The following is a 25,273-nucleotide window of genomic DNA, read 5'->3' as shown; positions in this document are numbered from 1 at the left end:
AGGTATGCACCCTAATTAATTCAGAGTGCTTCCCGAATTTATATACAGTTGCCAGCTGTTCTGGCTGTCATCTGCAGTAACTGATGCTCTGCCATTGTGATGGTATTAAGAAAAAATAAACTGAGGTTGACAAATCTTCTAAAAATCTGTCACAAAACGTGGTTTTGCCTCATGTCCTCAGCTGTATACAGTAAGTACGTGAAGGAAACATTAACCCAGTAACAAACAGTATCTCAAATGTCAGAGGACTAATCTAACAGATAACAAATAATTTGCCACCCTGTGTAGACTGTGAACTATGTAAAAGTATGTCTGAAAAAAAATAATTAAAAAAACCAGTAGCAGTGTAACATATTCAGCAGTAAGGACCTGTAAGTGTTTATTACACCTGCAGAGCTTTGGATCTTTTTTTTTTTTATAGTTTTTGTCTGTTCACTTGTGTTTTGTTCCTCTTCCTAATGTCCCCGCTGTATCCTCAGGGCTACAATAACTGGACGAATGGCCTGTATGGTTACTCTTGGGATATGATGGTGCATTCACGCTCACACCAACATGTGAAAGTTACATATAGAGATGGAGTCACTGGAGAGATCGGGTATCTTAACCCAGGGGTGAGTGTCTGCCCCGCTGTGCGTGCCAGAATAGGCCTCCTGCCATGTCCGGAATGAGGTTTAGCATTTGGTACTCACATCTGGCTGTATTCTGCCTGGAAGACTAAGTCTATGGGGTATATTTACGAAAAACACAAAAGCTGCTGCTTTCTGGCGGGTTGCAGGTGAACATTTTAAAACTGCACCAACAGTCAGAGTAAAGCCTGGCGTGCTTTACACTGCGGGTGCCGTCTTAAATTTTCATCTGCAATCGACCGGGAATCGGTGGCTTGCCAAAAACCGCTGCTTCGTAAATAAAGCCCTAAGACTGTAATGAAGGAGGGCACATAATGGGACGGATCTGCCTGGTCTGCTTTGGATTTCCTGGAGAGTATGGTATGGGGACTATTTCTTTAGTAGTAGCAATGGTAGTCACAGGCAAAACAATTGCCAAAGGTCTGTATTTTAGCAGTTTTGTGGTGGTGGGTGAAATACTCCATCACATTTTACTTTTGAATAAACCTAAAGTGGAAAATCAGGAGAACAGTAATCTGTTCCATCACTTTGGCTTGGCTGTAAATAAAATCCTGTTAAGGCCCACCTACATCAGTGATGGATTGGGCCAATTCCCCGAGACCCTGGGGTCAGGGCATCTGTGAAATCCATGTCAATATACGATCCTGATCAGCAAATCGGGGATTTTTAACGTGAAGAATTTCACAGATTCCGCAACAGATCTGCGATCATTGATGGCCACCGATCGGGATAACCAGTGTGATCAGGGGAACTGTTACACGGCCGTCCGATGTATGGGGCTCGTAACTTGTAGAATGTTGGAGAATGTTAATAACATAATCTGACATACAGGCTATATGTATAAAGTCAGGTAAGATGTGCGTTCAGGTTTTAGGGGTCTATGTACTAATAATTGCGGTACTACCGCAATTATTATGTATCTAACTCGCAGGATAATTTTATTTTTAATAAAAATATCCCTGCTATGTACAAAGGGGAACTTGCAGGGACAGTGGTTGTGAGTTATATCCCCGGCATTTAGGAGAAGTCTTCCATAGAAGTGATAGACTTCTCCGGTGGAAGCTGACACTGCACATGTGCACGGTTTTAGCTTCCGCAGCTGGCCGGGGGCTGCGAGACAGGGATAGAAAGATCTCTCTCCTGCCCCTCATACTAGTTTACACCATCAACTACCAGGGCTAGACTCCGAAAAGCGTTTGCTTTTTGGAGTTTAGTACATAGGGGTCAGATCATAGTCCCCATTGATGATAATGGGGACTGCGATCTGCAGCGCTAATAAGCACTATGCAGGAGTTTTTTGTAAAATATCCTGCATTGTGCTTTTAGTACATAGGAACAATACATAAAATTATGCAGAAACTGCAAAAATAACTGGATACATAGGCTTCTTAGTCTTATATAATAGTTAAAATCGGTGGGTTTTCAAGTACCCCACAGGTCATGTTTTGAGGATATCTTTAATGATGCACATGTGAGTTAATCTATTTTGCTGGGATAGTAGCTATCCCACCTGCTTCCACAGACACAGGGTTGTAGTTGAGAACCCCTGGTTTTAATTCGTGGCACCTTAGTCCCTGTATTATACCTATGAAGAAGGAACCTGTTTAACAGTATTCCACTTGACACACTCCAACATTTGAAATGTTGTCATTTTACACAATCTTTTTATTTATGAGTACAGAGGGGTAATATATCTTCAATGCATTTAGGAGTACTATAGACTTTTAGGAGACAGACTAGGAGTTTAACCACAGGGATCAATGTTTCAGCTCAAAATGCGAGAAACTGAACGGAAACTGTGACTGGATGACGTAGATGTAATTCACAATTTAAATTGAATATACTCATGTACTGAATGTGGGGCTCACAGTAGAATAATTGAAGCAAATTCCTCGTGCACCGCCTGACACCTTCTGTTTATATAAACATGCCTCCGTCAGGTGTTTACCCAGACCCGGCGCTGGAAGGATCACGCTGACATGCTGAAACAGTATGCCACCTGCCTCCGGGGCCTCCTGGGAGCGTATAATATCTCTGAGCCTGAAATCTACTTTGATGTATGGGTGTCTATCAATGATCGCTTCCAGCAGCGGTGAGTACTTTTTGTGGGAGGGGCTAAACATTTATTTTACATTCTAAAAATGTACAGAAATTATTTAGACATCACTGGTGAGAAAACAAAATCATTGCTGTACTAATTCACATCAGTACACTGCCTCTCTGTTAGGCTCTATGACCCGACGGTGGACATTGTGAAGGCTGAGTGGTCACCTTTCCATAAAACACCCTGGATTAAGCCCTTGCTGGTTGACCTGTCACCATGGCGATTAAAGTTCCAAGAGGTGGAGAACTCCCTGGACAATCAGACTGACGTGGTCTTCATAGCAGACTTCCCGGGTGAGGTTGAAGGCTTTGGTGACTAAACTAATGTATATCTATAATCATGACCACATCTTCCTTTCTCCCATCTAGCAAACTCCCCCCACTTGCTTTGTTCCTGGCCTCTTCATCCATTTTCCCTTATTTACAATCGCTTCTTCATCCCAGGTCTTCATTTGGAGAATTTTGTGAATGAGGACCTGGGTAACACCAGCATACAGGTACTGCAGGGGGAAGTCAATGTGGAGATTGTGAAAGACACCAAAAACTTCACTTTGCGTGAGGGCGAACATATGCAGGTAACCAAAAACACATAAATGTGTGTCCTCTAATTTGTTTTACTTCCTTTAACCTGAAGCCACCACCTGCACTCAGTGAAGGCAGCCATTTCGTCGGCTGTCCCAATATTTAGGAGAATTCAGACTTGAAACAAGTGGCATTGGCAGCAACTACCTCGTGTCACATTTTCCAAAGATAATATATATTATCTGTCCTCCTTTTGGGTGTAAACGTGTTTGTCTTCTGCCATAACCGGTGCATTGCCCTGTACAGATCCACATGCACTATAAATAAGAATGTCATATTGTGTATTTACAAGCTGCTCAAAGACTTGATCACTAAATGGGAGGGAGTAATTCAGTGTGAGGTTATGGGACTGCGGAATCGGTATGATTTACCGCCAGACCCCTGGCCGGTAGTTCAAATCCCGACAGCGCAGCCCGACAAGGCTGAAAATCCCGATCGTCCCCAGGTAAGTATTCACTAACCTATTCTACCCCCTAACCCCAACCTTCCCTTAGGGGTGCCTAACCCTAACCTTCCCCCCTCTAAGTGCCTAATCCTTACCCCCCCCCCCCCCCCCCCCCTTGAGAATGACACAAGTATTGGTTTTCACAAAGTTTGCGGCTTCAGTGTTTGTTTGTTTTTTTTTAGACCTTTTTGTCAAATGTTACTATGGTATATTGAAGTAAAATTACAAGCATTTCATAAATGTCAAAGGCTTTTATTGACAAATTGACAATAACATTAAGTTTATGCAAAGAGTCAATATTTGCAGTGTTGACCCTTCTTTTTCAAGACCTCTGCAATTCGCCCTGGCATGCTGTCAATCAAATTCTGGGCCACATACTGACTGATGTCCGTCCATTCTTGCCTAATCAATGCTTGGAGTTTGTCAGAATTTGTGGGTTTTTGTTTGTCCACCCGCCTCTTGAGGATTGACAACAAGTTCTCAATGGGATTAAGGTCTGGGGAGTTTCCTGGCCATGGACCCAAAATTTCAATGTTTTGTTCCCCCGAGCCACTTGGAACACCTTGCCATAAGGCAAAAATGATAACTATATCATGCTGGAAAAGGCATTATTCATCACCAAACTGTTCTTGGATGGTTGGGAGAAATTGCTCTTGGAGGATGTTTTGGTACCATTCTTTATTCATGGTTGTGTTTTTAGGCAAAATTGTGATTGATCCCACTCCCTTGGCTGAGAAGCAACCCCACACATGAATGGTCTCGGGATGCTTTACTGTTGGCATGACACAGAACTGATGGTAGCGCTCACCTTTCCTTCTCCGGACAAGCGTTTTTCCAGATGCCCCAAACAATTTGAAAGGGGATTTATCAGAGAAAATAACTTTACCCCAGTCCTCAGCAGTCAAATCCCTGTACCTTTTGCAGAATATCAGTCTGTCCCTGATGTTTTTCCTGGAGAGAAGTGGATTCTTTGCTGCCCCTCTTGACACCAGGCCATCCTCCAAAAGTCTTCTTCCTGTGTCATGCCAATAGTAAAACATCCTGAGACCATTCATGTGTGGGGTTGCTTCTCAGCCAAGGGAGTGGGATCACTCACAATTTTGCCTAAGAACACAGCCATGAATAAAGAATGGTACCATAACATCCTCCAAGAGCAACTTCTCCCATCCATCCAAGAAGAGTTTGGTGATGAACAATGCCTTTTCCAGCATGATGGAGCACCTTGCCATATGGCAAAAGTGATAACTAATACCCCTTTTACACACGGAGCTAAAACCCGGGTTATTGCAGGGTTAACCCGGGCTGCTCCTTGGTGTTAAAGGGGTGAGGGTTGGATCGCCGGGTCGAGTGACCCGGCAATCCAACCCAGGCAAATAGGGTTAAACACGGGCATAGCCCGTGAAACCTGTGTGTATGGCGCACTCCAGGTCTTGATGACCTGGAGTGAGCCGCATGCCGGCCGATTGCCCAGCTTCAGTGGCGCTTGGAGATGACGTCATCTCCAAGCGTCCACTTTCACGCTGGAAAAGCCGGGTCTATGCAGACCCGACTGCGGTGTGAGCGGCGCCGACTCGGGAATATCCCGAGCCGGCGGCGACTAAATTCCGGGTCTGATCCGGATAGGAAGCCTGTTCCAACTCCGGGTCAGACCTGGAATTTTGGTGGAAAAGGGGTATTAGTGGCTCGGGGAACAAAATATCAACATTTTGGGTACATGGCCAGGAAACTCCCCAGACCTTAATCCCATTGAGAACTTGTGGTCAATCCTCAAGTCCCACAAATTCTGACAAACTCCAAGCATTGATTAGGCAAGAATGGGCGGCCATCAGTCAGTATGTGACCCAGATGTTGATTGATAGCATGCCAGGGTGATTTGCAGAGGTCTTGAAAAAGAAGGGTCAACACTGCAAATATTGACTCTTTGCATAAACTTAAAGACTTTTATTGACAATTACATTGACACTTATGAAATGCTTGTAATTTTACTTCAGTATACCATAGTAACATCTTCTGACAATAAGGTCTAAAAACACTGAAGCTTCAAACTTTGTGTAAAACCAATACTTGTGTTATTCTCAAACCTATTGGCCATGGCTGTATTCAATAGTGGTTGGCCACGTGTGCAGCCCACATAGTTGTGATTAATCTTATCTAAATTGACTGGATGCTTATCAGTATTGTTTGTTGTAAGTAAAAAGTCATGTGGATATATATCTCATTATTCTTTTCTCTTTAGCGAAGGGGAAGTAGTAGGGATATTTCTCCTCTCCAACCATCATATTTTAATGACAAATATGAATTTGGCCAAAGGAAGAGACAGTGTGTGACCCTGCTAATCTGGTCAGCTGACGCTCTTTGGCCAGGACTGTCCGTTTTGGTCATGTAGACACATGCTAGCCTGGGAGGCATTAGTATATATGCTTAGAGCTTGCACACATGCATGGACACCTGCAGCTATGAATGCATGACTAGGTTTGCCTCCATGAGAATTAGACTTTATTACCTGCATTGTAGGTGTATCTCCCATAGTAAGAGTCTGATAATAAAATGCAGTTTGAACCCTAAGTCTTGTAGCACCGTGTTGGCTCTCCAGTAAGTCTTTGTCAATGAGAATGTTGGTGGATATTCCTGTAGGTTACAGACGAAGCTTGTACCATTCACATGCAGATATACCGTACCACATTGCTATTTTACAGCTGCCAGCTGGGGAGTATCACAAGGTGTTTACCATATCACCGGGCCCCTCTTGTTACATGTACCTGTATGTGAACACCACAGCAGTGAGCCTGGAGCAGAACCTCACCCGCCTGCAAGAACTGAAGGAGAAGGTGGAGAATGGGAGTGGTGAGTGTTATTGGCTGAAGTGAGGAGACAATGGTATTCGGTCACTTATGAAGCATGCATTGGGTTTTAAACAGCAGGGAAGGGGCATTTACATAACCCAACTTCTTACTCTTTGGGGACTATTGAAAAATCAAAGGAGGCATTTCCACATAATCAGATTATCTGACATGCTCAGTGCGCTAAATCAATTTTCTCCTTCAGTTCTCTAGAAGACCCCCAAACCCCCTTCCCTTCCCCCTTGGCCTAGACTCTGCATTTCACCAGTGTTTCCTCTGCTCTCCAGAGTCCGCTCCTCTATCTCCAGAATTACAGCCCCTCATCTCTGGAGTAGTGGAAGATATTGATGTGACAGACCCCCTGGTGCTCACCTACCTGCGTAGACAGAAGCGGATAGCAGAGGCTGAGCGCAGGCGAAATGCAACAGTGTTTCAGAGGTTCGAAAGATTCTTCAATAAGAAGCATTATCTGCTGCGTCGTAGGTAGGTATCTCTGACTTCTTTTCAAAAGGGAACATATGGTATGGATTTGTCATTTTTTTTCATAGCCAGAAGTTATTTTCTTGGAAACCATAAGGGTGAGAAATAAGCTGCACTTTTAGTGCAATGATAATTTGTTTTGTCCAATAGTTTGATTGAAATGAGTGTTTGTAACATACTTTGTATGTATTGTGTTCCTATACAAGTCATTTGTCGACTTCTCACTGCTGTTTCAAAGAAAAAACACAGGAGGTGAATGGATTGACCATTGTAGATGAGCGTTCCCTGATTACAAGCTTGCATGGTCTGTTTTAAACCATATGGGGATCACTGATGGATCTGCAGCATACACCCAGCATTCACTACCTATATTCTGTTCTAGATAACATCCTATGCACTTTGTATGTCACTGTGTCAAATCGCAAGGCAATGGGGTCAATCCAATTAGGTGCGAGTTTGTGCGGCTGTAGCTGGACTTACGGTACCTCCGGACTCATGTGTGAGAGTCCGGGGTGAGATTGGGCTGCGAATTGCTGCTGCTGGCATTTTTATGCCATTTCATTTGCGCCTAATTGGAATGACCCCTAAGAATGCTGTTTCATGCCCAAAATTGTTTAACCAGTTTGCCATGGTGAGCACACAGAAGTCACACCTGCAAACACTATAGATGTATCAGGGCACTGAGTAGAAATGGTCTTTTAATAGGTCTAGTCTAAGGCTGGGTACACACGTAAAGATTTTCTATCCAACTAGTTGATTGGTTGGAATGAAAATCTGGTAAGGTATGAAAGCAAATGATAAGTAATTTGCTCCCAAACGCCACAAAATGGACAAAAACTGTCGTTTGCTAAATGTTTGATCTAAATAATTTGTTCAAACTTGTCTGAACGACCATTTTCAGCTGTTTTCTGGCATTTAGGAGCAAATAGCTGATCATCATTTACTCTCATACGTTACCAGATTTTCATTCCAACCAATCAACTAGTTGGATGGTTGGACAGAAAATCTTTACACTTGCACTGTAGAATTAAATACCTAGGGGGGAGGGGGGTGTATTTATTAACGCTTGGAGAGAAATAAAATTGGTTGGTACTTTATATCTCACAATCAGCTTTTAGCTGACATTTACATATTGTTTGAAAACTGAGTTCGCAGTCTATTAATACTTTCTCTCTTACAATATTCTCTCTCCAAGCTTTGATACATAACTCTGCAAATACGTATTACAAGGAACAGGCAGATGAGACACATTTTAAATACATAATATCCTTTTGCCTAATAATTTCAGTTGACCATTTAAACTTTGTTGGGGGTAGGGAACCTCTAGTAAACTGTACTGCCAAAGACTAAACTAAATAAAATTCCCAGGCTCGGAGGAATGTAATATTTACATTTGCTGATTTGCCTGAGTAGACAGAGCCAGTTGCAGTGCAGATAAAACTGGTAACTATCCCAACTGTTCAAAGTCCAGTGATCATTATATTGCCTCACTTGTTTCCTATACCCAATATCACATTCTTTTGACACCTGCATGTGTGAAACAGTTTAAGTTTTAAGTACATATTAATAAACACTATTGTCAGTTTCTTGACAAGTCAGGGATGGCGTTTGTCATCCAAAATGAGGTACCCTGTTATCTGAGACTAATGCGAGTTTAACTAAAACTCCAATGCATGCAATCACGACTTGGAATTGCCAATGACTAATACAGGTGGAAAACTTGAATGTAAATATAACAGAAGTGGGTATATGGAGACACATAAAACGGGCCTGTCTGATCTAGTTTATACGACAATAGTTGTCAGTCCCCTTTCTTTCTGGATTTATTACCCAATGCACCATCTGTATTGCTGCAGAAGCTTGTCTTTACTGTAGCTATGAATGGCTTGCACATATACTAGGATTCTGTAACTAGGTTCTACTTATTTTGTAGGCCAGGATTGATTAAACACAAGCTTGCCAAAAATTTTTTTTACCTTACATAGCACATTACAAACTATTGCTTTGCAGTGTGCTGTTATACACCCTCCCTTCTAATCGATAGCTGATGACATAGTCTATACACTGTGCCAAGCAGGGCCTTATCTCACTTTTTTTTTTTTTTGGCAGCCTCTCATGCATTTGAATGACTTATTATACTCTATAATTGTCTGGCACCATTGATGGTGGTCCTACCACTGATTAGCTCAGTAGGTGTGGTCTGGACATGCCTGGTTTCACCCAGTCAGTGGTAGATTTGTTGGGAGTGTTTAGAACCATTATCTGATTGCATCTTGCTCTACCTTCAGCTGCAAGGTTCTTGTATCCAGCATTTCACTCTTGAATATTCCATTATATATAGGACTCAATGATTGTGAAGCTATTCCATGCTGTGTAACCACCCACTGTAGACTGATTTCCAATGGCTGAATAACTTTCTCTCTCCTCCCCTCAAATTGATTATTGCAGAGGTCTTCTCCTTGGCATGTTACCACAAACATGTCAGAGCATTGCTAAGTGTTCTCCACTAAAAGTTTGCAGCCCTTCCTGGGTCTATGCTTAATTAGCAACACCTTTTATTGTATTCGTGCACTTTTTTTTCCCCCATACATGGTTAGTTTTATAAAGGATGGGGGAGGCAACATCACTCCCTGGGTGCCCTTGTCCAGTGAAGTTTCTGTACTTTTGAATATGGGAAGTAGAGAAATTGGATACAGGAGTAGTATATTCCCTCAGTAAAAAAAAAATATTTGAAAATAGGACACTAATGGCAATAGAATAAAGCTTTGGCTATTGCGATATGATATATTTTTTCTTTATTAACCTTATTTAACAAATGAGATGCTCAGATTACATTATCCATCTTCTCTCACAAAGGTCTTGAACAGATGTGCAGTTTTGCTATAACTACAGCCTCTGGCTACAAAGGCTAAAACAGTACTCCATTTCACTCATCACCAGTGATTAGTACACATGGGCATGGTCTTAAAAGTGCTGTAGTGGCCAAGTCTACCACATGTAAGCTGATATGCGTTTTAAATGGTACTAATGCCATGTGACTGACACTACCTTTTATGGAGGAGGTAGTCACACATACTGTGCATGGAAAGGTCTGCTTTCTAAGGCTGCATGATTGAGATAGACATGCAATGGGGGAGGTGAGATATACCATTGCTAGCTTGGATCAATTTTAGTCAAAGAGGCAAGTACACTGCTCAAATGCAGTGCGTTAGAACAGGCCAGGCAGTGATAGTGTATGTAGATACATGGGATTCACTTTGTTTAGGAAAGTACATAGTGTAGGACATGCTCAAATGCAAATGTTTAGTTTGCCCCTGATCCAGTGTGATTAGACAACACTGCTCTGTTTAAGTGATATTATATAATGCATCCTAATACTCAGTTTGCCCTGTAGTTTCCTTTTGACAGCCATTGCTCTGCGGAATCTTATCATTGGCCGACCATCACTGGAGCAGCTTGCACAGGAAGTAGCCTTTGCCAATATAAAATATGAAGATCCACAGTACCAGGAAGACAGGAAACTAGACCAATCTCTGCAAGAGTCAGAACATTTGGACTTGTGACCCAGTAAGAGGAAAAGTACTGCTGGACTGTTTTATATATTTTTTTGTACATATGCTGACTATTTTATACTGCTGACTGACCACATCAGCCAGATGCCATGCTCAATAAAAATGCTTAAAGATGACTATTAGATGTTTATGTATTAAGAAATCCAGAGACCTTTACCAGGGAATATTGAAAATAGTTTACTTCTAAAACAGTATAAAAGACATCACACATTTTAAAGGGAGCACCTAATACTTTATTCATTAAATCTTGTGAGTTATTTTTAACCAGACACATGGAATAGCTAAAAATTGGAGTAGGAGGATGGTGTAACACATTAGTAATCAGAGAACCCACTACAGGATAGCTTGTAAACAACCAGTTTCTCTGTACAACACTGGTATGGTGCACTTACTCCTGTAGGGGGCACTCCAATTGAATGAGTTTGACACATGATCACAAGCCAGGTCCTCTGCAAAGTGCAACTAAGGTTTTTCTGTACTACACCTTAGCATGCCAGAGTTTACTGGGAGATGTGGAGTCATTATAACAGACACAGCATAAAGTGTATTAAAGTTAAAAAATAAAATAAAAATAAAAAAGTGTTACCTGTGGCACAGGCTACTCTGTACTTACACCTGTGCCTGGCTCCACAATAAATAAAGCAGTTACACATCCATTTTCAAGTAAGATCCTTTTGTTCGGTCTGCAGCCAGTATTGTGTCTAAACTCTGTGCTATACTGGTTTCTCTGTAGCCACACCAGCCAACCACAGAGGGGAAAATAAATAGCAGACATGACACTGGCCAGCAGAATAAAACTAGATCTAATACTAGGCAGGGAGGTCTGTGCATTGTGGCTGATATAAAGGGGAGTGGGTAAGGAGGGAGTCATCTACAGGCACCGGAAGAGCTTTGTAACAGCACTAAGCAGCCAATTCAGTTATTTGGACCAGTTGTGTACTGCATTAACAGCTATCAGGAGTTGTGTATGATTTCAGCAAAGTGCAGTGTTGAATGTATAGGGCACCATTGATTCACATGCAGAAGGATATGGTGAGGTTAATTAAAAGCAACAGCATTTAGGGCTCAACACCCAGATCCTATAAGAGATAGGACTGAGAATAAGATATAGGATCTCTGGATCCACCCCAAGATAGAAGCCAGGGAATAATAGACTTGGTCATGGATACAACACACTTGAGGCTACCAGAAGTAAAAGCCTATCCTGCTAGAAGCACCAATAGTAAATAGATTAGACTGACAGCAATGAAGGGGTGCAGTGACAATACAACTCATACATGGTCCCCTCTCCAGGAAGTAGGACATGATACTGGAGACTACAGTGAACCAATAGAATGACAGGAAGGGTTAGAAGGGGCCTTTTCCTCCCTTAATAAACTGCAGGCTTCTCTGTATATAACGCCAGCAGGTCAAAGGAGGAAAAGCCTAACAATCAATACTCCAGTTTTTTGGGCACTTCCCAAGGGAAGCTGTCCCTACCAAAATGGCCATAGGCTGCAGTCCTCTGATAAATTGGCTTCTTCAGATCCAGATCCCTGGAATATACAAGTTTGCTTGTTAATATGCAGTCTACAGAACATTTTTTTGCTGCATCAATTTACCTCAGCTATGGGAAGAACCTGCCCCATTGGTTCAGAACAAGGCACTTACCCCTGTGACCATCCAAGACTATACTCACCACTTCACATTGCCTAATGCCAGAGTCCACCAATGGCCTGAAACCCCTTCAAGTCTTCTCAGAGCTTAGTGTTCACACAATGCAGGACAAGCCCCTTCTGACTAGCCATATATTAGAGCATTACCTCAGCAAGGCAATGACACCTCCCTCCCACTATTTTGGTAAACAAAGCAACTAATCACCAACTTTACCTGACAATTACACCAGGTCGGAGGTCAAAGTTCTTCTTTACTATGGTCAGCAGTTCCCTCTCACTCTTCTGGGAGGTCCCATAATGGAAGATTGAGATAGACAGAGGATGGGCAACACCAATTGCATAAGAAACCTGTTTAAGAGATCGACATCTGCAGTGTGAAAACAGGCATGCAAAGGACACATTTGTTGAAGCACCTGACAATTAAAAACCATCACAAGATTTATACACACCTGGACCAAGACCCGGCGGCACAGCCCAGACTTCACCAGGGATTTTGCCACCCAACGGGCAGCATAGGCAGCAGATCTGTCCACCTTTGTGTAGTCCTTGCCAGAGAAGGCCCCACCACCATGAGCTCCCCAGCCTCCATAGGTATCCACAATAATCTTGCGTCCAGTCAATCCAGCATCCCCCTAAAACAGTTAAGTATTTGTGTCACTCCAAAACACCCCATAACCAAGTATTTAAGGATTTAACCTAAGAAAGCAGTGGAACATGCATTGACCATAACTGACCTGTGGACCCCCAATTACAAAACGCCCACTTGGCTGCAGGTGGTAGATTGTGTCATCATCCAGATACTTGGCAGGAACCACAGCTTTCACGATTTTCTCTTTCAGTGCATCACGCATCTCATCCAAGCAGATTCCCTCATCATGCTGTACAGATACCACAATTGTGTGTACTCTTATGGGGATTACTGCCCCACGATCCTGCATGTACTGGACAGTCACCTGTCATTGAAGGGAAACAATGAGGTTTTCATAGTTAAGACAAAAGCTTGTTTACAAACTTTATTTCCATCAAGCATCCTACTAGTTTTACTTAAAGTTGCCCTTCTCACCTGAGTCTTAGAATCAGGACGAAGCCACGGTAGGGTCCCATTGCGGCGCAGTTCTGCCATCTTGGCATTCAATTTATGTGCTAGGACAATTGTTAGAGGCATACACTCTTCAGTTTCATCAGTAGCATAACCAAACATTAGGCCCTGAAAAAAAACAAACCACAACATGAAGACAAAGCCATATTTGGGCGATTGTCACAAGCTTCTAGCAATTCTAACTTTTCCTCACCTGATCACCAGCTCCCACATCTTCCTCATTCCTGTCCAGGTGCACACCCTGGGCAATGTCTGGAGACTGCTGCTCAAGTGCAACCAAAACATTGCAAGTCTTGTAGTCAAAGCCTGGAGACAGTTTAGAGAACATGTGATTACTACACTATGAATAGTACAATTTTGAAATACTATTCCTAAAGACCTCTACCTACCTTTGGAGGAGTCATCATAGCCAATATGTTTGATAGCTTCACGCACAACTTTCTGGTAGTCTACTGCCGCCCTAGACGTGATCTCGCCAGCGAGAAGGATCATGCCAGTCTTTGCTACAGTTTCTGTTGATGAACATTAAGTTAGAACAGCTTATATTAAGATAACATAGCTCATTAAGTGATGCTGCTTAAACACTTACCACAAGCAACTTTAGCATCGGGGTCTTGTTTCAGATGGGCATCAAGGACTGCATCACTTATTTGGTCACAAATTTTGTCTGTGGGACAAAAACAGATTAAGCCAGTGAGGAACACAATACACTGAAGAAGCCTCCTTCCCGAAGTGTGGGTGCAGGGGAAGAGACCAATGAGCTATTCACTTTACAGAGAGACACCATGTTGTGACTACAGATTGAGCTCTAGCCTTTTCCATCATCTCCATGCTTGCTCAAGCATTGGCAACCACAACCCAACATTGACCTTTCTGCCTGCATCCCAAACTTCAGAATGGGCTGGGAATATAAAGCACTTCTATAAAAGGACATTACACCCTACACCTGCTCATCCCCTGCAAAGCAGGGAGTCCAGTTACAGCTCTGTAGTGACACTGAAATACAATGCGGACATGTAAACCCTGCATGATCTCTGTTCAAGTCATTAACCCTGTAACCGGATGTTTGCTGCTTAGAGAAAAGCAGCTAGCAGTCACATACCCATTATATATAGCAACACTGCATCACAAGTCAGACCAGTGCATTTAAAATCTACTTTTCCAGCATTAGCCAAGATACTTTGGTAACTAGCAAGTAACTCTACAATGTTTACTTCTCAGGGAAACCGCTCCCAAACAAAGCCAGAAATAGGTACACTCCAAGCACGAGAACTGCCGTAGGAGTTTCACTCTACATTTGAAATGTAGAGTCATATAGGGGGTATTCAATATGGAGCAAAAACTCCATTTCTGCGATGTTTTCGCTCGGATGACGTCATTTTTGCCACTTTTACACCCTATACAATTTGAAAACTTTTCGCCGGTGCAAAAAGTATATTGCATTCGACCCTGCGAAAAAATATCACCAAGGAAAGGGTGGTGAAAAAAAAAGCAGAATGGGGGTTTTGGGGTGTAACATTTTGGAAACCACCCTGCAACCTTCAGAGTCCCCCAAAGGTAACTGAGGTTTTTTTATTTTTTTGACAATCTAGGGAGGTCCCCAAGTATGCCCCTGGTGTTTTTTTTCATTGCAGGTGTTTGCAGCAGGTGGATTTTTCACGTTTAAAACTTCACTTTAGCAACTGTTAAATATGCTCACCCCCATTTTCAAGTACCCAAAATTTGCTGGGACTACTTATTTTCTGCAAAAAAACCCCAAAAACCTAAATACTATTCTTCACCACCTTCCCAAAATAGCAGCTATTGAGCCCGTTTAAAGACACCCAAAACATTCAGCAGGGCTAATCAGGGGTACCCAGAGTGATCCCCATGTCAGAACATCTTTTTGGGGGGTGCGATATCACATTCGCCAGGGGCCATTTGACGATTTCATATTGCATACGGGTATAAGCAGGGCGCGCGATACTTTTTCACCGGCAAAAGCTCCAATGTGCGGCGAAAACTTCAACACGCATAGACGGCAAAGTTTACGTTTCATATTGAATACCCCTATAAGTGCTCCAAATTGAAACTATGGGTATAATGGGGGCTGTCAAGTGAGCACTACTATCATGGGAAAATGCAGACAGCAGCAATTTGGACTATAGCACTCAATACAAATGCTCTTTCAGCAAACATTCTACGCATTTTAACTGGTTTTAAAGGCTCTATACTTTCCTGTAAAAAAGTCAAATGAGCACTAGTATTAAGCACCCATATGACCCCCCTACTCCAAATAGCAATGCAGTATAGGCAGCATGCTAAGGATCCTTTAGAAGCAGCTGTCAGCATAGTACATCAGGAAACCTGAGCTACATCACACGAGAAGCTCACCCATTGGGCCATCCCCTCCTACACCCACTGAGGAGTCACCAGACTGCCTTAAGAAACCACATGCCGCCCATCAGACTTTAGGAAGCTATTCATGCAGTTCAGATCTCAATTAAATCGGTTTCCCTTCTTCCACAAGTTACTATTGAGCAGTTGCACATTCATTAAACATTATCCAAAAAAAACCCTCAGTACATTTCATTTGAGCAAGTGGGACCAGTCACTAGTGTTAGGACATCAGAGAACCATCATTGATTAATTTTAGAAAGTTACTGTACTGACAGGTCAAAAGTGGCCCCATCAGAAGGTCACATCCACCTCTTCAAAAACGAATCATAGAACGTCCACGTATTAATGCATTAGTAATAATATCAGGGCTGTAACTAGAATAGTGCGACCAGTGCCATGGCACCGCAGGGCAGGGGGTGCTGTCAATTTTCCTTTTTATCATCATTCTTACTTGTAGCTTCCTTTTATCCCCAGCATCTCCTGTCCTCCCTTCCCTGGCCTGGCCCTTACCCATGAAGCAATGCCCCTTTTCAAGGTGCAATCTCATGTCCCTATTTAAAAAATGAAGGTGGGCGCCAATGCTCTGGCACAGGGCACCAAGAAGTCTAGTTACAGCTCTGGCTTATCATAGGATCAGGCAGTCTAGTAATTTCATCAATTGCCTATTTAGATGTACTTTGTAACACCCCAAATTCCTAAGCGTTGGCACAAGACAATACAACACTACCCATCAGACAAAATGTAAGGCATTACCACCACATGTAACGCACCTCATGTGACCTGGGCTCATTCTCACATGGAGCTAGGAAAACTCATCTGCAGCATTGTCTGTGTTTCTAGGCACAATACAACGCGGCTCCATAGGATCACATTGCATACAGATCTCTACAAGATAAGTGGTAAATGTTCTGGCTACACTACTATGGATATGCCTAGCACAAGTTGCCCGCACCCTGCAGTCACATCTGTCGCTGCTGGTGGCAGCGGCACCGAGCACGTTGACCACTTGCGCCCTGCACGGCCCAGAGAGTGACGCATGCGGCCGGCCAGGTCCCTCTTCGAGCACGGGGAGACCACGTGCTCCGGGCTGCACTGCGGCGGCGCGCACACCGGCAAACGCGCGCTCAGTAGACTTTAACCCCTCCCCACATATAGCCCACAGCTACTGAAACACATGACCGATAGAAACACGGCAGGGGGCAGCACATAGATGGAGCCGCCTGTCACACGCTCCCCCCCCCCCCCCCCCGTATTACGCCGCTGTCACGGACACTCACCGGGGTGGCCCTCCCCAACGGACTCGGAGGTAAACAGGAAACTGCCCTCATCGATGAGGGCGTCATGGAAACCGTTAAGAATCTGTCCGTTCATTGCGGCTGATATGGCGGAGAGCGCTGACCACTAACACACCGAGGTTGCTTGGTCCTTGGCCGGCTGGAATGAGGGAATGGCGCCAGGTGCGCCGTCTCTTATACCTTCCCAGCGCCGACGTCATGCATCCCGCGCGACACCGCTCGTCCAATTCCCCAGCCCGCCCTGCCCGTGACGTCACTGCTGCTGGGGAGAGCGGGACTGGCCAAGGCGACCGTACCACACAGCTGGGGGGGCGGATATCACACACGTAGTAAATGACGGGGAGGTTCGACTGGCGAGACATGGACCGAGTTCCGCGGTGTTGTATACCTAAATGTATTGGTCTACTGTTACATCCCTATGCTGGTGATTATAGCAGTTGGCATGTTTTGGTACAGTCCAAGAATATAGGCAGATCCAGGGGGGAGGAGCTTAGCATAGAGGCAAAATGGTGAGAGGTGTGAGGTTATCATGTACAGCAAGGTCTGCCTGAGCTGGCGCAGCCCATACGCAGATCTACAGTGTGTGGAAGAATACTAGAAAGAGATTTTTTAAATGCTTATAATATTCATTCTAACATACATATATATATATTATATTCCCTTTCCCATAGTCCCATGAGTTAGTTAATGTGTTTGCATTATATTCAGTCTCAAACCTTAAAACATACGCACAACTTTTGCAAATTAGACCTTGCTGGCTCTTATAGTATGTATTATTATTGTAGGTGAGTTGTGTGTGTAAGGACACTGAGCTGCAGGTTTACACATAAATAGCTCATTTATTTTTTAGTTAATCCGCTTGTGACGACTTTGAAAATCGTTATTTTGTATCTTACATGTAGGCATACATCATGTCTTCTTAACAACAAGAAGTCTTGGCTTAAGGGGCCCATACATGAGCAATAAACTGGGACAATTCTGCATTTTGCAGATGATTGTGTTGAAAAAAATCTGCAATGTATGGGGTTCACCGATTGCCGATTCCGACCAAAAAGTGATCTGAATCGGTGAATCAGGTTAGATGTTGGATTTCGCCGACCAATTGGGGCTGTAAGACCGTTACTAGTAAAATGATGAGCCTTTCACGATTGGCGGTTCTGTTCTTTGGTGAAAATGATCTGCAAATTCCTGGTACATATTGGCAATGTATGAGCGCATATTGATGGAATGGAGAATCATTAAATGGGAGAAAAAAATGCAGAATCGGTGAATCGTTTTCTTGATTGCCCCATTACATTGCTAAGGGCATCTTCTGTAAAGCATAAGGTTAAAACCTAGCTACACACCTGACAGATTTGCCAATGACTAGACAAATTCAGACGACCAAAACAATCCCCATAACACTAAATGTGTAGAGTACACACTACACAATAATAGCTTAGTTTCAAACGATCACTTGAACTTCAAAAATCATTGAGGTGACGTTTCTTATATGCAGGATCGGGCCGATCACTGTACACATTACGAATTCTGAACAATGCCATTCCAACTGATATAGTGCTTGCAGCATAGGCTATATCGGGGCCTTGTGCTGCATACACACTACACAATTATTGGCCCTATCTGTTTGGCTGAGAATCGCATAGAGTGTAACCATCTAAAGAGGGTGATAATCTAACACCAACGTACACAATTTGTTAATTTGTGTATGTACACAACTTGTGCTAGCGTTTTCTACTGCACATCTGTAACTCTTCTGGCCCTTTGTGCTTAGAGAACACAGGGCCTGATTCAGACCCGCTCGTAAGCGGCCGCTCGTTCGTTCCGAGCGATGTTTGCACAACTGCGCATGCGCACGGATCGTAAAACGCATGCGCGAACCAGTCAGTGCGGCCAAAAATCGTTTGTTCGCTAAATAGCGAATGCCTGCTATTTTGAGTGACAGGAGGAGGCGATGTGGGTGGTAACAGGGGAAGGTGCTTGAAAACGGGGAGTGGAGATCAGAACGCAGGCATGCTTAAAGGTCAAAACGGGCGTTTTAAGGGTGTGCATAATTAATACAGCAGCGTCATTGACCACGTCACTGGGTTATTTTATAGTCAGAACTGCTCGCAAGGTTGCGGTAGGAAAAACCAACCGCAAGAATAGCGAGCAGTTCATACACTGGTCGATGTACTCGATTAATCTAATAAATAGCGGACATGACGTAGGATGCGAGCGGCCAGGGGGCGCAGTTTTCCAAAAAACGACCGCATGTTTTGTACACTCGTTCAGACCTAGAGGCGTGAACAGACCGCAAAGAGCGAACGGTTCATTTGAATAGCCACCCCTTTTTTCTGAACGAGTGAGCGCAAATAGCGTCCGGCTCTGAATCAGGCCCTCAGTCGGGGACATTCATGTACAAGTTAAGCGTGACCCATTGACATGTCTTATTTTGGGTTAGACGACCAAAAGGAACTTTTGAAGTATCTTTATTGAGTGTAAGTATGTGCAAGGTCTGTGTCTGTATAAGAGGGGTGCTGTTTTCACAGTAATAATGATGATTGCAGTGTTTGCTTCACATACATCTTTAAGGTTGCATGTATGCATCTTTAAGGTTACAATATAATAAGATTCATGCAGCTAAAAATACAGAGATGGAAACGTAGGTGTGTGTGTAGTTTTACATATAAGGCATCTTTTAGGATTTACTTGAAGATGACCACTATCAGTTTGTGTTAGTAAACACTGAAAAACGGTAAAAAATAGTAATGAAACCCGGCGCTTCCGAACGTATTTATGCACGAAATTTAAAAGGGCAGTGATTACAGTAGCAAAGCACGGCTAGTAAAAGCATTGCCCTTTTACATTTTGGGCATAAACACGATTAAAAACACCGGGTTTTCTTGGTAAATAAACCCCTGTGACTCCATCAGCATTTACTGTTTGAGTTGTATGTGTTCTGCAGAACTGAACTGTTCTCTATCCTTTTGTAGAATCTAGTATGACTCCTGTATTTCCCTGGAGTACTGTATTCTAGAACCATAATTGTTGTAGGAAGATTACTCTAGATTATGCCGTGAATGTTATTTTGTTCTCTACAAGTACTCGGTGGGTGGCCGACATTCTACAGGATTTTGCTGAAGCTTTGTGATTTAAACATATTTATGGTTTGGAATTTACATAGTGTTACGTTTTTTTTCATGATAACCTGCAGAACCTTTTGTGAGGGTTAGTTGTGCTCTGCTTGTCTCTGTGCTGGTTTTCGCTACGTTCTGCAGGTCCCTGTTTCGTAAAAGGTGTGCGATTGCTCCCTCCTCCTTTCTCTGCAGATTTTTCTTCTGCAGAATCTGTGCTGATGAAACAAAGAGCTGGCACGTGGAACCTGAGCGGCCAGAGGGAGCAGAGAGCCATGACACTGCATATAATCTATAGCACTGCAGGCTTGCACGCAACGTTTGTAAAACTGCATGTACAATGTAATAGCAATATTTCTAATACAGACACTAGTCATGTGTCATACTAGAAAAAAAATTAATTTACATGTAGTCGTAATACTTCATTTATAATAATATAGACAATGCAATTTAATAATAACTGTCATCGCAACAGAATATCTGTAAGGAAAAATGTTTAACTTTGCAAACACACATAATATTATAAATATACTATATAATAAACAGAATCAGTATATAATACCGACGGCTGTTTAGCCACTTGTTCAAATCCCGAAATGAGAAGCCCGACAGCAGGAGACCCGACGCCAGCTGCTAAGTACCCTAACCCTCCCCTCACCCCCCCTAGGGGTGCCTAACCCTAAAACTCCCGGGGTGGTGCCTAACCCTAAGTCCCCCCTGGGGGTGCCTAAACCTACCCCCCCCCTTCCCGCACCCTAAACCTAAGCCTCCCGTGTGGGGTAAAAGTCACATGGTATGCGTCAAAACGCGTTAGGCGGGACGCTAATCAGATACTCTGTTGCAAGAAAGCATTGACTTATGCTTCATTTACACTGATTCCAGATACCGTTTAAGGAGAGTGGATTTACAGCTTTCGGCCAGCCGTGGCTACTCCGGCAACAAAATGGGACTTGGGCCATCACAAATTAGGGGGCCCCCTTTTTTTTATTCCATCAGCTTACCGTGAGTACACATCAGAATTACCGCTGGTAATTTGCCACCGGATGCATGTATTGCACAATTATACAAATTAAGGCTGCCAGTGTTTGCTGGATTGATTGGCTTTTTTTGTGACTGTACACCCTCCAAAGACTACTATTTCCACTTCTGCTGTGAATTCGGGTCTCCTCTGATAAAGAGTTATCCCGGGTTGTATATACTCACAAAGGAGGACTTTTGAGAGGCTATTATTTAGCATTACGGAGACAGCTTCATATGCAAGTATATATTCCTCTCTATACAGGAGTAAACTCGACTATTATCGGAATACACTTTTATGAACATCGGCATTCAATACCTACTTTATGTTTATTCCTTTGATTTGCCAAATTCACTGTGGTTATTTGTAAGCATTTAGAAGAGTTTACACTCTAATGAAATGCTAGATGTCACTTTTGTTATTATATTATGAACGGTCTTCGAGATTCATGATACCATTTTCATACAACATTGTTTCTTAATTGTAACCATTTTATTTACACTGTTTCTATTTTTATTGCATTTTTTTGTATAACAAGTGGGGCTATTTTAGTGGGATTAATAAATATCTTTTCTTTTATTATTATTTTCTTTGATAAATTCATGCACAGTATTATAATATAGCTTGTATCTAATTTATTGTTACACCCAGGGCCGTAGCTAGGGTAGTGCGGGCCGGTGCCATCGCACGGGGCACCACAGGTCAGGAGGCGCTGTTTGGGCCTGTCAAATTTCTGTTTATTATCATTCTCACTTGTAGCTTCCTCTAATTTCATCCCCAGCATCTCCTGACCTCCCCTATCTCTTCCCTGGTTAAACCCATCAGGTTTTTTATATAGCGGTGGGTTATTTTTTGGTGGATGCGTAGACTATGTTCTATGTTTTTGCTAGTATGTGTTTCACCTATTTCTAATGATATGCACAGTAAGGGTTTTCTGGTTTTACTTGTTAAGTGATTTTGCCTTATTATTTTATTACAGATATTTCCCTAGGTGTGAGATCCGACTTCTTACCCACATTAACAGTACCAGGTAAATGTGATTAGACTGCAAAGCCACATAAGTGCGTGGTAGTACTGGGCAACCGCCAGAGGGCATTTACCAGTAGTTGTTGTTTTTTTTTGTGGCAGCAAAGTTTTAATTTATGCATGAATGTTGATGATCTCTGTACCGGTCATTACCTAGAAAGGGCGGTGTTTCATATGGAAGCTACATTAAATTGTAGCAGAGTTTCCACAGTGAAGGTCCTATAAGATCTTCTGTACAACAATGGACATATATTTAGTGTTCATTCAAGCACCCTGGCACCTGTCACAACCTGTGCAGTTCCTCTTTCCTGCCTGGGGTGTCACTCTCTGCTCTGGTGCTTCTAGCACACTCAGCTGATTCCACAAACTACTGAGATACAGACCAGAGTCTGCTAGAAGCACCAGAGCAGAGAGCGACACCCCAGGCAGGAAAGAGGAACTGCACAGGTTGTGACAGGTGCAGGGTGCTAGAATGAACATATATTGTTTGGGTTTCTATACTGGTAAGAATGTGATATGTGGATCATTAGAACTACAGGCAATGCTCGGAGTTGGCATATAACTAAAATATCACAGTTGTTTTAATGTTGTAATAATGAAAGTAAAGTTTAGTTATTATTACTAACATATGTGCAAACATACGCCACAGAGCTTTACACTTTGGAACAAACTCAATATAAAAACAATAATATTAAATAGGTTATGGTCCCAGTTATCACTAAAATACGTAGTAAATAGGTTCCAGATCACCAAGACATGAATTTCAGGTGATAGGTTAACTTTAAGGTACTTTATATATGTCCTTGCCCCCCTGATAGCGGAATTGGAAACAATTTTAAGTTATCAGGAAACCTCATGGAAAAATCGATGCCTAGAGGTTGTTCACATCCATACAGGGTATGTTTATTTACATCCGCTATCTACACACGCATGTTAATTACTAAAATAGAAAGAAAACAGAGAACTGAAAATGTTTTCTATGTTTTCTAACATCAACTGGTATCTTTAAACGTTTGTAACACAATGTTTCATCCTCTGTACATATTTTGTTCTTTATTAAAAAGTTATTTGTTTGCTAAATTTAACAGGCTGATGTATAGTACAGCCTGAATGATATATTCAATACCAAATACAAATGAATACAACACTAAACGTACAATACATGTAGCCCCAGATGGCCATTCTCCAGGGGTGTATGGTCTCAGCTTGTCACTCACAGTTAGTACAGTGGCATGAAAAAGTTTTTGCCTCCTTCCTGATTCCTTCTTTCTTTTGTATGTTTGTCACACTAAATTGTTTCAGATCTTCAAAGAAAATTGAATATAAGACAAAGACATCTTGAGTAAATACAAAATGAAGTTTAAAATTATCTTTTTCATTTTTTGAAGGAAAAAAGTTATTCAACAACAACTGACCCTGTGTGAAATAGTAATTGACCACTTAGTTACTCATTCAACAAGGGGCGTCGGAACGATTTTATGTTGGGGGGGGCATATATCAGTCTGGAAAGGGTTACAGAGTCATTTCTAAGGCTCCAGGAACAGTGGTGAATATTCCCAGGAGTGGTTGGCCTACCAAAATTACTAAAGAGCGCATGGATGACTCATCCATGAAGTCACCAAAGATCCCAGATGGATGTAAGAGACTGCAGGCTTCGCTCACCTCAGTAAATGTCAGCATTTATGATTCTACCATAAGAAAGAGACTGGGCAGAAATACCTCGTAGTATCCATGGGAGAGCTGCAAGGCGAAAACCACTGATAACCAAGAGGAACATAAAGGCCTATCTTACATTTGCCAAAAAAAACACTTGTACACTGTGTAACCCCCAATGCTCAAGCGCATTTGGGTTATGGAGCAAGATAATGCGTCAAAGCACAGGAGCAGGTCTGCCTCTGAATGGCTCAAAAGAAAATAAATTAATGTTTTGGAGTGGCGTAGCAAAAGCCCTGACTTGAATCAAATTGAGATCCTGTGGCAGGTCCTTAAATGACTAGTTCATTCTCGAAAACCCACCAATGTGGCTGAATTAAAGCAATTCTGCAAAGAAGATACCTCCACAGCGATGAGAAAGACTGATCTCCAGTTATCAGAAGCATTTGGTTGCAGTTGTTGCTATTACAGTTGGCACAACCAGTCGTTAAGTTTAGAGGGGGGGGGTTGTCCACAGCTATGCGAGCGGCCAGAAAAAACAGAGGGACGTCTCTGATTCAGAACGAGCGTTCTGTCAGAGCGTCCGGCTCTGAATCAGGGCCTGTGTTCTGGGTGCCCGCCAAAAAATTAAGGCAGGGGAACTGGTCATGGTTGAATAGAAAACCGGTTCCACAAGAACTTCTTGCTTCAACATTTCAGTTATCAAACTTTCATCAGGAAAAGTTTAATAAACTGAAACGTTGATCCAAGAGTTTCTTGTGGATGTTTTTTCTATTCAACCGTGATTGGCGCCAGATACACTGTCTATATTTAATTACATATAAATGGTTCCACAAACTTGACCATTCACTCTATCTAGGAGACAACTATAGAAATAAGAGAGACAACTTGGAGGCAGAATGTTTCTTTGTCATTAACCTTTGCAGTAGATAATATTAGATCCCAATGTGTAGGACTGATAGAAAACATCTTTCTATTTGTTCCTTGGGGTTCTAACAGGATACCCAAGTGAGAGATAGGGGTCCCTACCACATTACAGTGGTTAATGGGGACGATAAACCCTGATAGAAGTTCTCATCCAGCTCCATAACTTGGAGATCCACAATGCTTGATTTGACCCTATCCCTTGACGAAGCCTGTTCTGCATCAACATCATGAAACTAGAATTAGCACTGAGTTCAGAAGATGAGGATATATAGATTGTTTTTAGGATTATGTTGAAAATGCACAAAATTTGTGCCCCAGTATTAGGCTGTAATATCATCCTTTCACAGTATGACACAGGGACGTACATATATCATAAAGGGAACAAGAGTTTTGGGGACAGGTGGTCTCCACAATGTGAGAAAGCATTCCAAAGGCAGAAGAAAAGCTTAATCCAGCA

At 42.6% G+C, this 25,273-nt stretch overlaps 2 protein-coding genes across 2 annotated transcripts in view; one reads left to right on the top strand and one right to left on the bottom strand.

The window, feature by feature from the left end:
• Nucleotides 1-11,227, top strand: part of GGCX (gamma-glutamyl carboxylase) — a 35,225-nt gene extending 23,998 nt beyond the window's left edge. The window contains exons 9-15 of the mRNA XM_088443296.1: nucleotides 480-611; nucleotides 2,567-2,718; nucleotides 2,854-3,023; nucleotides 3,174-3,304; nucleotides 6,453-6,600; nucleotides 6,884-7,079; nucleotides 10,471-11,227. Coding sequence (XP_088299422.1) covers nucleotides 480-611; nucleotides 2,567-2,718; nucleotides 2,854-3,023; nucleotides 3,174-3,304; nucleotides 6,453-6,600; nucleotides 6,884-7,079; nucleotides 10,471-10,639 — 1,098 coding nt within the window. The 3' untranslated portion in view covers nucleotides 10,640-11,227. The remainder of the gene's footprint in view (nucleotides 1-479; nucleotides 612-2,566; nucleotides 2,719-2,853; nucleotides 3,024-3,173; nucleotides 3,305-6,452; nucleotides 6,601-6,883; nucleotides 7,080-10,470) is intronic.
• On the bottom strand, nucleotides 10,811-17,231 carry MAT2A (methionine adenosyltransferase 2A). The gene is made up of 9 exons (XM_088443297.1): nucleotides 17,059-17,231; nucleotides 13,992-14,069; nucleotides 13,792-13,914; nucleotides 13,596-13,708; nucleotides 13,367-13,510; nucleotides 13,038-13,256; nucleotides 12,753-12,935; nucleotides 12,518-12,651; nucleotides 10,811-12,183 (listed from the first exon to the last, which is right to left on the bottom strand). Exons 1-9 carry the CDS (start codon nucleotides 17,150-17,152, stop codon nucleotides 12,081-12,083), a joined length of 1,191 nt encoding a protein of 396 aa, XP_088299423.1. The 5' UTR covers nucleotides 17,153-17,231; the 3' UTR covers nucleotides 10,811-12,080.
• Nucleotides 17,232-25,273: the final 8,042 nt, after the last annotated feature.

Source organism: Taudactylus pleione, unplaced genomic scaffold (assembly GCF_031769625.1).
Source record: "Taudactylus pleione unplaced genomic scaffold, aTauple2 ptg000329l, whole genome shotgun sequence".
Taxonomy (NCBI): Eukaryota; Metazoa; Chordata; class Amphibia; order Anura; family Myobatrachidae; genus Taudactylus; species Taudactylus pleione.
The sequence above is the reverse complement of the archived record's forward strand: the minus strand, read 5'-3'. Positions and strand labels throughout refer to the sequence as shown.